Raw genomic sequence first — 12473 nt, forward strand, 5'->3', positions numbered from 1 at the left:
CTGCTCTCTGTCCAAGGAAGTGCTGTGTATTGATGAGGTGTGATGAGGATGCTGAGATTTTTAAAGGTGCTGATGTCAATTTTTCTTGCTGTTGAGCATTTGCAGAGTTTCTTTTACACGTTTCATTGCTCGAGTGAGAAGCTTCTCCCCCTTCTGCACAGAGGTGGGTTCAGACACCCACAGGGAGCTCTGTCCCCCATGACTTGGTCACTAAACTCGAGTTCATTCTCAGTCTGGATATTGTAATTTAAATTCAGACATTATTTTAATGGAGAAAAATGTTTCCAGTTTGTGTTGCATTCAAGAACTTCATTCTTGACAGGGAGGGAGCCAGATCTGGAGCATATTCTCCAGTTGCACAACCTCCCAGTCCAGCAACACTGTTTGTAAAGTAATCTTCCAATGACCTATTATTGCTTGGATGCTGAACACAGCACAGTGTAACAGTCCCATAGGTCATTAGGCTATTTTTAGGGAGTCCTTAATCTGCAGAGCTCTGAATTTTAGAAGCCTTTAATCCATTGATCCCTACAAGCACTCAAAATTTTCATGCTAAGAAAAAAAGAATCTATATGCAAAGCAGTTGCTGCTTTACTGCAGAGCTGAGACCTTAAGTAACTTGACTCTTAACTGAAATTATGTCAAATGTTTGAGGGTTTTTAATGAAAAACACTATGGCAGGGTGGGTGGCAAGGCTTTGCCTTGCAGAACTCTTTTCTAGAAACTGTTAACAACTTCCCAAGTGGAGCAGATTCAGTCAGAATAAGCAACTGATGTCAAATATCAGCGTGGAAGAGTTAAAAATGCCTCTGTACTGTTCACCAGGCCAGTGCCACTGTTTGCAGTGTTTTCCTTCTAAGCAGACTACTCTGGGCAGAGAGGCAAGGCCATAACTGGTTAAAGAACTGTGCTTGAGATTTCTGGGTCCAGCTGCTCGGTGTGGGCATTATGGGCTCCTCTGCAACAGGACCATTTCTGTCTTCACTTCTGCTTCTCCATCCCTGTTGGAAAGGGTGGTGGTGGCTTAGGTAGGAGGAGCAGATTGCTCCTTAAAATCTTGTGTGAGTACTGGATAGTGAGGCTAGGTAGAGATTCTGAGAAGTGGCAATTACTTTCCTGTGTCTCTCTCCTGCTTTATTCCTCTGCCCCAAATTCATCTTAACAATAGTGATGAGATCTATTATTCACTGCTTTGAAGAGAATTGCCTGTTTGTCTTCCCTCCTCTTTCCCAGATGCAAACTGGAATGGATCTAAATGCGAGCTGGGGAGGATCCTGCTCGGCGGCCGTTTGAGATGGTGGGCAGGTCACCATTTGCAGCTTCTGGAAGGGTTCCATACTCTGAGCTCCTGTCAGACCACTTGCTGCCAGCACCCCACCTGTGATGCCTTTTGGTTCTTGGAAAATATGTGCATCCAGGTGAACTGCACCATGCCTGGCACGTGTCAGGCCAACAAGACTGGCTTTTCAGATTCTGTTTTGGTGTTTCTAAAGAAATCAAAAAGCACAGAGCACTTGTTAAACTTCCATATGGAAGGTGACGTGAAGACTTGGAGTCACAAGTGGTCAGACTGGGACATCCCTGTCCAGAGGAAGAAAAGACTGCGGAGATCATTCCAGAAGTGGAAGTTGGCAGGTAACAGGGTGCAGCTCCTGAGAAGGGATCTGCCAGAGAACTCCAGAAGCAGCAGAAGCAAAACAGAGCACTTGAAGGATCAGGTCCTGAGGCACTTAGTGGCAGACAGAGCTGCTTCTGAGAAGGAAAAACAAAAGCAAGACTTGCTAAAAAATGGACAGAATCCAAGAGAACTGAACCCCAGAAGCCCGCTCCCTGCTAAGAGCAATAATGTGAACAGGTCACAGGATGCCAATGGTGACTTGCCCCAGGTAAGTGGTTGCTGGGGCTGGGGTGAGGCTGTCTGGAACAGCTGTCCCCTCCTCAGTCTGGCTTTAGGTTGATTTTTTGGCTTGGAACTGCCCAGTGATGGGATACCTTTTCAGGTTACCAGTTTTCAGCCTCCTATCAACAAGGTATGGCCAGTGGTTTGGGGTTTTGTTTGGGTTTTGGGGTAGGTTTTTCCCCTCCTTTTCTTAACTGGGATAAACAGTGTTGAAGTGGGAAGGTGAGGCAGGATGGAGTCTATGATAATGCTTATCCTCTATAATCACACAGTGTGCTTGCCAGATGAGAAGGAAAGGTGACATGTCAGTGGGAATTGTCTGGGAGCTGAAAACTGTTACCTGTGAAAGTACCTGTTCAGATCCACACAATAAAAAAAGCTGCTTTCATTTAAATGCTGAATCAAGGCAGTTAAATACATTATTTTATAGAGTCATGCAGTGAGCTCACAGTGTACTTGGATGTCAATCTGCTCGCTTGAGTTGGCATCTTAATTCCAAATGTTCTCTTTTTTGAAGAGTGCTCCAGTTTCTCAAATCCTCCAAAGCTTACCTTGGCACTGGGTGAATGAAATCAGTTTAGTCTCTTCTCCAAATATATACAGTGTTAAGCCAGTACATCATGATGTTACAGAGAATTTGGCACATTTGAATTGTTAAGCGATGTTTGTATTTTTACATCTGCAAATGATTTTTTGAGCCTTATCTCAAAAATGCTTGTGCACTCCTGATGGTGAAATATAATTCTGCTTTGTTAAACTGCTCCTGAAATAGCTTTTGCCATGTTTCAGGGATTTGGCTCTGTACAAAGCTGGTGCCTCTGGTTCTGGAAATGACTGAAGTTTTCAAATCCTGGTTGCAGGTAGGGCTGTGACTGCCTGAGCCACCACCCTGGAGCAGGATGTGGCGAGCAGCCAAGGGACGCTGCTGAGGGCTCCCGGGCAGCCTGGGTGACATGTGAAACCAGGCACTAAAACTTGACAAATGTTTGATTTTCCAGACCCCCCCCACCAGCATTTGAGGCTGACTTGAGCTCAGATTTCTCTCTCCCCTGCAATGCTGCAGCATTTCCACTCTCCCTGTTCTTTCTTCCTCCTAGCAGTTGAGCTGAGCATGGTGACCCCATTCTCTCAGCTGTCACATGTGTGAGGAGATGTCTTTGCAGCCACTCTGAAATGTCTTCTCTTGCTCTTGGGGAGCAGCTTTTACCTCTCCCTGCTTGTTCTTTTTGCAGTTTTGCTTTCCAGGTTATCCTGCTATTGCTGTCCAATATGTGTCTAGTAAACTGGTTGCAAATATTAAATTACACTGATTAATCAGCTTCTGAATGTTGCTGAACATGCAGGATTTCCCATCTTTAGGAAGTGCTCCCATTGTCATTAATGTGCACTGTTGGATGTGTGCTGGGGAAAGGTTTTTACTCTCCTTTGATGATTTTTGCTAATAAGAAAGTCCATGTGTCTTAGTGAAATGCAAGTTCATAAAAATAAAAACCTTTTACTAAAATATAGTGACGTGATGGAATTCCTGGCATTTGCATTTTTGATGTTTAGGATGGAGTTTTTGAGGAGAAGGAAGAATTAAAATACCCACCTGGGCTAATTCTGGGATTATTGAACCATCCAACTTCACCTGCAAAATGCAAAGCCAGCTCTGCAGCTGTCCTTGCACTTCAAATCCAAGAGCAGTTTAATGTGAGCCAAGGATACAACATTGGGGGCTGTGTTCCTGGGACATGGGCAGACCTTCCAGGAGGGAGGTATTCCAAGCTGGGTTAGTTCTGGACCAAAACAAAGTTGCATCCATGCTGAAATCAGTAGAATTTCTCCTGAGCTACATTTGGCCCAATCCATGGAGCACATGGCTGGGTGTTTAATGCTGTTCTTTAGGAAGGGTTGGAAGATGGGGACAGTACTGGCTGTTCATACCTGAGAGCATCAAACACCTGAAGTAGGAAAAGGTATTTGAAATCAAAGTGCTTTTTCTTTTCTGCTGCTGCTGAGCATTGAATGTATGGAAGGCAAATATTTCCCTTTGGTCTTGCAAGCTCAGAGAGAAGGAAAATGATAGTTTTGGGAAAACATTGCCTCTGTGGGTTTTAATTTTCCTCTTGCAGTTCTGATGGCTCCACAGCCATCTGCAATGGCATTTGCTAATGTGCAGTGAGCATTAATTTCTGGTTTTACTGTATCCATGCTACGGAACCAGAATAAACCACAGTGCATCCTGCTCATCAGCCCTTAACTAAGGGAGATTGGTACTTTTTCATTAAAGTGAGTGACATTTTCCAGGCACCAGGTTTTTTCTGTCTTGTTGTAAAATTCCTTGTCAATTTTAAAATACAGGCACACATTTAGTGGCCAGTCAGGAGAAGCATTTGAGTGCAGCACTGCTGATGAGCAGGGCTGCTGCAGCACTGCAGCAGCTCTGCAGGCAGACTGGGAAAGGCTGGAGCAGGAGTGTTGCAACAGAGCCAGAGAACTCATTCCTGCCCTCACATCAAGCCCGCTGTTTGGCTCATGCAGTCACACTTCCTGCAAGCTTTTCATCCACAAGGGACAAGGAAATGTCTCTCTTTACCACCAGCACTACTCTGTAATGGTTTGTGACATTACCCACATTTTAGTGTCTTAAGAGTCTTCACAGATATGCAGATACTGCAGACAGCAAGGACACGTCTAAGCTGAAAAGAGCCCATTTTGTAAATTCAGACCAGGCCTATTTAAATTCAAAGAGAAAAGAAAATTCCAGAACAGAGGTATTTTTCTCTCAAGTGACTTTGGCTCAGTGTGGATTCTGATGCACAGGGCTGCTCTAGTCCCTCTAACAGACCTGGGACTCTCAGACAAGGACACTGGGTTATTTGTCTCAGGCCAAAGGCATTTAGGGGTGGAATCAAAATTGTCTGAGGCTCCTGTGTTGACTCAGGCCAATGTGTCACTCCTCTCTATTTTCTAAGCTAATAAGATAGGACAGCTGGCAAACTTCTAGTCTCCTTGTCACTTATCCCCAAGAATAAAATAATCTGTTCTTTGCTTTAAAGAATTCAGAGTTATGGAGCAAAGATAAGAAATGTCTCAGCTTGCAAGCATTAGAGGCATTTTTGACTGTTGTGTTGCCCCAGGCAAAGCTTATCTAATTCGAGCTCTCCACAGACATTTGGCTGTCAATTCATCCTGAAGATTTTTGGAAGGAAGAGGATCTCTCTTAACTGTAAAGTGGGTTTTTTTTTGGGAATTAAAAGTGAGTCAGGAAAGCATTCAGCTCACTAGAAATACTGCCAAGCAAAGTGGGGACTCTGCTGTGGCCTGCAGGTGAATGTGGATCTCCTGTGTGTTATTTGTGACTCTTGTTCTTGTGACCCTTCTGAGTTGATTCTTAAGAAGTAAAAAGTGGCTTCCCATAGTGGTAGGGAGTCATGGGAACATTCTGCTCCTGTGCCTTTCCTAAAGAGTCTGTCTCACTTGAATTCCTGCCTGGCTGTTCCTCTCTTTCTCCTGCCAGCATTTCAAACTTTATCTTGAGGAAAGGGAGTCAGTGTCCTTTGCAGTTGTCAGTGGGTGGAAGATGATACAGCTTGGGACATCCAGCTGTCCTGAGGCCACTGAGGAAGAGCAGCATGCCAGATTTTTCCTGCATGGATTCCCAAGAATCCATACTTTTGTTTAAGTAAGCCCATTAGCAAGTAACCAAATAAAGGAAGACAACTTTTGTCTAACAAATAGTGTTTGATTCTTTGGTACATAAAGTTCAGATGTTAATCCAACAATTGTTTTACATTCTGTGAGCAAAGTGAGCTATGGTGAGAGGAAATTATTTGCCCAAGGCTGAAACAAAACCTTTCAGAGAAGCCCTCAGTGCCTCCAGTGCTGCTCCTGGCTTGGCTGGTTGTTCAGTGTGGGCAGCACAGCTTTATTTTTACAACCAATATTTAGTTGGTTGTAAGCAGCCCATTTACTGACAAGGATGTTGCCCACCATGGTCTGGGGTGTTTTCCCAGTTCCTGTTTCCTGGACTGAATGCCAACAGCATGGTCTAAAAGCTTGAGTATATTTTCCCCCAATAAGAACTTTTAATCACTCCTCTAATGGGGAGTAGTGGTGGGAAATCCAGCCCCAAAGCACTTTCTGAGTCAAAGATGGTAAATTGCTCCATTTAAATATTTAGCAGATGTTCTCAAAATAGAGTTAGCTAAAAAAAAAAAAGAACGTGCTACACACATGGACTTCACTGTGGAGGGTAAATTGTCAAGAGTATGGCCTGGCAGGCTAGGAACTGGAATGGGGCTAGGTAAAAGGAATTTTCTGATAAAAGAAAGGAAATTGTTGCTGCCACTCTGATTATTTTCAATCAAGTGGCTCATCCTGTGTGGATGTGAGCACTCTTTGTGCCCTCCAGCTCCTCTCCCTGCCCCAGCAGCATCTCCCGGGGCAGGCACGCAGGGAGCTGTGTGTGTCAGCTCACCTTGCTTTGAAGACTGATTCCAAAATAAATTTCCTCTTGCTGTAACAATTCAGTTATTACATAAAAATGCCACTGCAATCCTCCTGCTTCATGTTGGCCAATTGCATGGCTTCAGGAAAAGGAAATCACAGCCAGAGTAAATGAACCCCAGTTTGTGGTCCCTGTTGTCAGGGTCTGTCCTATCCCACCTTTCTGTTCTTTTAGCTCCACTCACTGCAGTTTTGAACCTGGATTTTGTCTTCTATTTGCCACATCGATAGCCTTGGTACTTAAATGCTGTAGCTAAATCTGGTGTTAACTGGTGTGCAGCTGGGGTAGAAATGGCCTGTCTGCTGTGGAGGAAGAACATGGAGAAACACTTCAGAAGAGAGAAGGGGAAGCTGTAAAAATTCCTACTTCTGGAAAAGCAAACCAGGGATTTTTCAGCCTCCCTAACCGTGGAGGAGGAGAAAAGCAACTTAAAACTTCCATTCAGTGTTCAGGTCAAACTCAGACAACTTCTTCCTTTACAGATCCACACAGGAACATCTGCACCAGAATCGTCAGTGCTGGCTACGTTCTCCAGCCCTGTGGCACTGGACCTGACAGCTCCAGGGAAGACTGAGAAGCCTGGGCAGCCTGATGATGCCCATCCTCAGTTTCCCACAGCCAGCCCCGTGCCTGTGAAAAGCACAGCAAAGGCACAGGCAGCGACTTCTGTGCCCAGTGGAGTCCCCACAAATGGCAGTGTTCCTACAGCCCAGAGCAGCACTGCTGCAGCCCCAAGCACTGCTGCCACCACCCCAGGTGAGGACTTGCAGGGCTCCAGCAAATGTCACCTGCTCAGGCTTTTTCAAGCCACAGCAGTGTGGAAAAATAGGAGATAATTATGGTACCTTGGAGAAAATACTGAGGCATCTGTGTCAGCACACTTGCTGTCAGAGCTCAGTAACTCTTGAGGTCTGGAATGGGACTTGAGCATCATAAATCTGCATGTGACCATTGCTTGTGAGGACAGCTGGGAATTAATGGGGATATCTTAATTCCCAAAGTGAAGGCTGAGATGTGATGCAGGGCAGAGTCCTGGGAAGTGTTTTTCCAGTAGCTTTGGCATGCTGCTATCCATCAAATCGAGCAGAAATCTTAATGTGTGCTCAAAAAAGGGTGTAACTGATTATTTTCTGTCCCTGAAGTGTCACTGCACAGTTCAGCCGTGGAGAACAGTGTACTTGGCTGTTAGCCCAAGGCTTTGCTTTGCAGCATGGTGATGTTTCTGTTCACACTGGTGTTTCCTAAAACAGACTGTTGAAAATGCATAAAGGCCCAAATGCCCTTTGGCAGCTCTGTTCCCTCAGCTCTCCCTGTAGGGATGGCTACGCACAGGGAATGGCGTGTTCTGCTCGTGTGCTGTCTCAGAATTCACTTAATCCAGTGTGCTCAAGCCTTCACAGCTGAATTTCTTCTGAATTTAGGGTTCCTTTCCCTTACAAGGGAACAAATGGAAAGTGTAAGGGAAGCACTGCATCCAAAGATGGTTTTGGCAGGAAGCTCATTGGCTGCTTGTGCTGACAAGTTAATGTTTTCTTTTTTTTTTTTTTTTTTTTAAGGGCTTACCCCAGCTAAAACTGGAAAATATGTTTTAAACATCTTCATTGGTTTGTCCTGGAAGACTAATATAGTCAGGGCCTCCTGGTTTTGCTAACCAATGCAAAGATGATGGAAAGACTGGTTTTTCCAAGGTTTTTTATCTGTTTGTCTGGGGTTTGTTTTTATTATTTCCTAATGAGATCTGATTGCTTTTTGCCTTGGAACTCTTTGAAGGTGAAAGACTGATGGAGTATTTGAGAGGGGAAAAAAAAAGGTGGTTCATTCCACTAGCTATTAAAATTGGAAGATAGATAAATAATAGATAATAAAGGTGGGGAATAGGTGAATGTCTAAGGTCCTTTTTTCTCATTTTTTAAACTTGGATTTTTTGTGCATACCTCTGAAACATTGTCTTTGACAGGGTAAAACTAAAGAAAGAATATTTTTTTATGCATAATTCCCAGACCAATAATAAAAAGACAAATATAAAGCAAATGGGAAGGGAGGGGAGAGATGAGGAGGCCAAGAGGTGTTTTTAAGAGATGTGTTGAACTTTCTGGTTATCTTAATGCTAACAAAAAGCAGGAAAAAATATGTCTGTGGCCATAGTTTTCAAGGTTACCCCATAGTCTTTCAAAGCAACCTGTCAGTTTATTTGAAATGGAATGGCAAGAAAATTCTTGAGCAGGGGTGGAAAAGAAAATAAAAATAAAAGGACCAGGTTTGTACCTTGAGCTTCCATACCCAGTGTGGCAGCTGTGCAAGTTTAAAAAAATTCTCTTAGCCCTCAAGCAGTTTTTCAAAAAAGAAATTCTGTGGATTCTTTATATATTTGTGAAGCTCTGGAATTGCAGTTTGGAAGTAGCAGTGTTTGTCTTGCTGTGCCATGAGCCTGCAGCCGAGTCCTCTGCCAAAAAGCTGTCAAGTAAAACCCTTCCCATCCTGCTGACCTGGGTGAGGAGACTGCCCTGTGCAGGGCCCAAGGGCCACGTTTCAGCACAGTATCTGCAAAGAGAGAGGTGACTGAGTAATTTTGGGCTTGTCTAAAAGTTGTAAACCCCCATTAGTGCTTTTACATTGACAAGGAGAGCAAAACCTGAAATGGGAGGTCTCTTAAAGAACAGGATGTTTACAAAATACATCATCATTTGTAGCTGGGGTTTATTCCATAAACTGAAACCAAGGTGGATATTTTTTTCCTGTTCCTCTCCAATTCTGTGTTTGTCCTTTTCAGCTATGAAGGAGCTGGTGGTTTCTGCTGGAGACAGTGTTGAAGTGACCCTGCCAAAGAATGAAGTTCAGCTGAACGCATTTGTGCTTCCTGAGCCACCAGCTGGTAAGGCTTTCCCTGGGAATTCTGCTAAGGGCAGAATTGGGATGTGAAAGGGCAAACAGGGATGTGAAAGGGCTTGGGATGTGAAAAGGCAAACAGTCATTATGTGTGGCACGTAATAAGGGCAGTCTTGAGAATGTCTTTTGTCAGAGAGCACTTTGCTGTGGAAATTTTTCATACTCGGCTATTACCTCGTGCTGCCTCTCAGAGAAAACCGTGAGACACAAAAAAATGGGAAGTGCTGCAAAGCCAGTGGGTTTGGGAGGTTGTGGGAAGAGGTGGGAGAAGAGATGGCACATTCTCAGGGTGCTGTGTGAGGAAGAATTGGATTTTTAGCATCTGTTCTTGATATTTGCTGATAGGAACTGAGCTGTATTAGCAAGTGATCAAAATCTGAATTGGGGTATTTGCCTACTGAGGAACACATTCTATACTCTCCTCATTTAATCATGCAAATTGTTGGAAGGTATTTTTAAAGTTCTTATCTTAACTCTGTCCACTGTGGCAGTGGGAGCTGTAGAGGCAGGTGTGTTCCATGTTGTGTGACAGCAGGGATTGATTCATTCCTGTTCAAAAATTGGCATTCCTACGTCTGCAGGATCTGAGGATGTGATAAGGCTTTTCTCTCTTATTATCCTGGAGCTGTGATTGTTCCAAAGCTCTTTATTGCCTTGGAGGCTGAAAGATGGGTTTTGATTCCAGAGTAAATGAGTTTAGAAGCACAGATTGTCTCTTTTCCTGGGTATATTCCCAAAAAGCTTCAGCCCAAGCTGTCTCATTTCTCCACAGTGCAGCAGAATGTGCCTTGTAAATGTTTAATACCTTTGCAGTTCTTTAGCATGGAAGAAAGACAGGCTTTGAAAACAAACATCTGGACCTTTTCTTTTTTTTAAGGAACCACATATTCCTATGAGTGGGAGTTGATTACTCATCCAAAAGACTACAGTGGAGAAATGGCAGGGAAGCACTCCCAGACCCTGAAGTTGTCTAAGGTAAAGCTTTGGCTACTTCGTATCCTGTTGTGTTAAATGCCAAGTGGAGAAGCTGAGGACCCCAGCAGCCAGGAAAGACCTGTATGGGATTTCAGGATGAATAGGAAATTGCATGATGGGCAGGCAGCCAACATTTGACTGCAAGCCCTCTTCTGAGGCTCTTAGAAAAAGGAGATTGATCTGGGAAGGAAGAAATTGATTTCAGGGGGTACAAGCTGCCTACAAGCAGTGTGACAAGGCACACAAATGGCACAATTTAACAGTAACAAGGGGTGGGAATATTCCTGGAACAGTGTGGTAGTCTGCTTAGGTCTGAGCCTTGTACTGCCCTCTGGAAGAGGGTCTTGCTGCTTCCACCTTGTCACCTAGAAGGAAAAGAAGAAACACTTGCATTTATAAAAACACGCAAGAAGAGATTTTCTTCTTACATGCAGCCTTTTTCACCTCAAATGCAATCTGCTAGTTCAGATTCCTGTGGCCAGACAACCTGAACTAATCTCTATTGTCTCTCTTCTGTTTGCCTTTTGTTGCTGGAAAATAAAGCTTGACTGACAATCCTGTGGCAGAGAGAAATATGAGTCTTTGGTTTCTGCATTGTAAACTAAAATATGTGTAATACCATTTTGGCCTGGAAACCATCCTTTGCTGTGTATGCAGAGGCTGAGGCACAATTGCCTGGGTGCTCCTGTGCCAAAGCACAGGAACTTGACCTTCCAATAGGTCCTGATAAGGTGCCACCAACCTGTAGGTAAATAATCCTTTGTGTTTGTTTCCAGCTCACTGTTGGCCTGTACGAGTTCAAAGTCGTTGTGGATGGGGAAAACGCGCACGGAGAGGGATACGTGAATGTAACAGTGAATCCAAGTGAGTGCTGGGATTGGATTTTCCTTGTCTTCACCTGTCTCTGACATGCCAAGGCAGCTGTACCATGGGGTTAGATCATTTGGTTTGCTGTGGTGATAATTCATTGTGCTGTGAACTTGAATATGTGTGTGTATATATATATACACACACATATATGTGTGTATGTATTAAATAATTTCCTAAGATGGGAAGCTATGGGTAACACACAGCTATTTTTGCTGTACTCTATCAAACCAACCACTGGATAAAAGAGCTCTAATCCTGATAGGGAAGTGCTCAGCAAACACCTCACCCTGAAAAGCCACTGCTTCTGTAACAACTAGCTGCAGTCTGACAAAAAGCTTATAGCAGCAGGAGCAAAAACTGAAGAGAACCCAGAGCTTTGAAGCTCCTTTAGAGGTTCCTTTTTTCCCTGTCCATAAGGAATATCATTCCTAACCACAGGCGGGTTAGGTCAAATCTCATTCCTTATTGTAAGACGTGGTTTGCAGATGAGCTGGTGGAGATACAGCATCTTGTGCTGACTGCCTCACTTTTTAGGTGGCCTGTGTAAAGAGACAGCCAAAGGTGTCAATAAAACCCCTTCATTTTGCACTCTTCAGCAAGACTTCTTGTAGAAGCTTTGTAGGCAAAGAAGGGCTCTTGCAATCCCTAAATTGGCAAGAGTGTGTAACTGGTCTTCTGGCTGCTGTGGCTGATCATTTCCTTATAAGCAGTGACTTTGCAGCTGGCAGCATGCACCAAAATCCTTCACTTTTCAGGGCAGCAGCCACACTGTGGCAAGAAGCTGTAGGTGCTTGACCCAGTAGGGAAAAACTGATGCAGTGCAGCCTTCCCAGAGCACTGGTGTGCTGCCTGTTCACCTTCACACTGTTTGAACCCCCTTTTGGTAGCATTGATTCCCCAAGCTGGTGTAGAACGTGCTGGAAGCACAAATCACTGTTGCTGATAGTTTTGCAGTTCTTGGCCAGGGCTTTCTGCCTGTAGGGTCATGGTAACAGCTGGGTTGTTGTTGTTGTTGCAGAGCCCCGGGTGAATCAGCCTCCTGTTGCCATCGTGTCCCCACAGTTCCAGGAAATCTCCCTGCCAACCATTTCCACCCTTATCGACGGCAGCAGTGAGTACCTGCAGGTTTAAGTGCAGCTTCCAGCAGGGCTGCTTTGTGCTTGGTCCTGAGCTGGCCTTTTGCATAAAGTTTAAGAGAAACAGTGACACTGTCAAACACAATTCATTGAAAAGAATTAGCCTCTCTGGCCAGGAGAGCAGAACACACACAACAGCACCTCTCCATGTTCCTTTTGAAGGGCACTGGCCTGAGCCAATCTCCTAAAAAAGGAAAAGCTCTGGAGGTTGCTG

At 44.3% G+C, this 12473-nt stretch overlaps 1 protein-coding gene across 1 annotated transcript in view; it reads left to right on the forward strand.

Moving 5' to 3' along the window:
• The window catches only part of KIAA0319L (KIAA0319 like), a 29623-nt gene that overhangs the window by 3966 nt on the left and 13184 nt on the right, over positions 1-12473 (forward strand). Inside the window, exons 3-8 of the mRNA XM_053999085.1 lie at positions 1234-1886; positions 6875-7148; positions 9163-9264; positions 10156-10253; positions 11030-11117; positions 12142-12234. Coding sequence (XP_053855060.1) covers positions 1234-1886; positions 6875-7148; positions 9163-9264; positions 10156-10253; positions 11030-11117; positions 12142-12234 — 1308 coding nt within the window. The remainder of the gene's footprint in view (positions 1-1233; positions 1887-6874; positions 7149-9162; positions 9265-10155; positions 10254-11029; positions 11118-12141; positions 12235-12473) is intronic.

This window comes from Vidua macroura, chromosome 25 (genome assembly GCF_024509145.1).
Source record: "Vidua macroura isolate BioBank_ID:100142 chromosome 25, ASM2450914v1, whole genome shotgun sequence".
In the NCBI taxonomy this organism is placed as follows: Eukaryota; Metazoa; Chordata; class Aves; order Passeriformes; family Viduidae; genus Vidua; species Vidua macroura.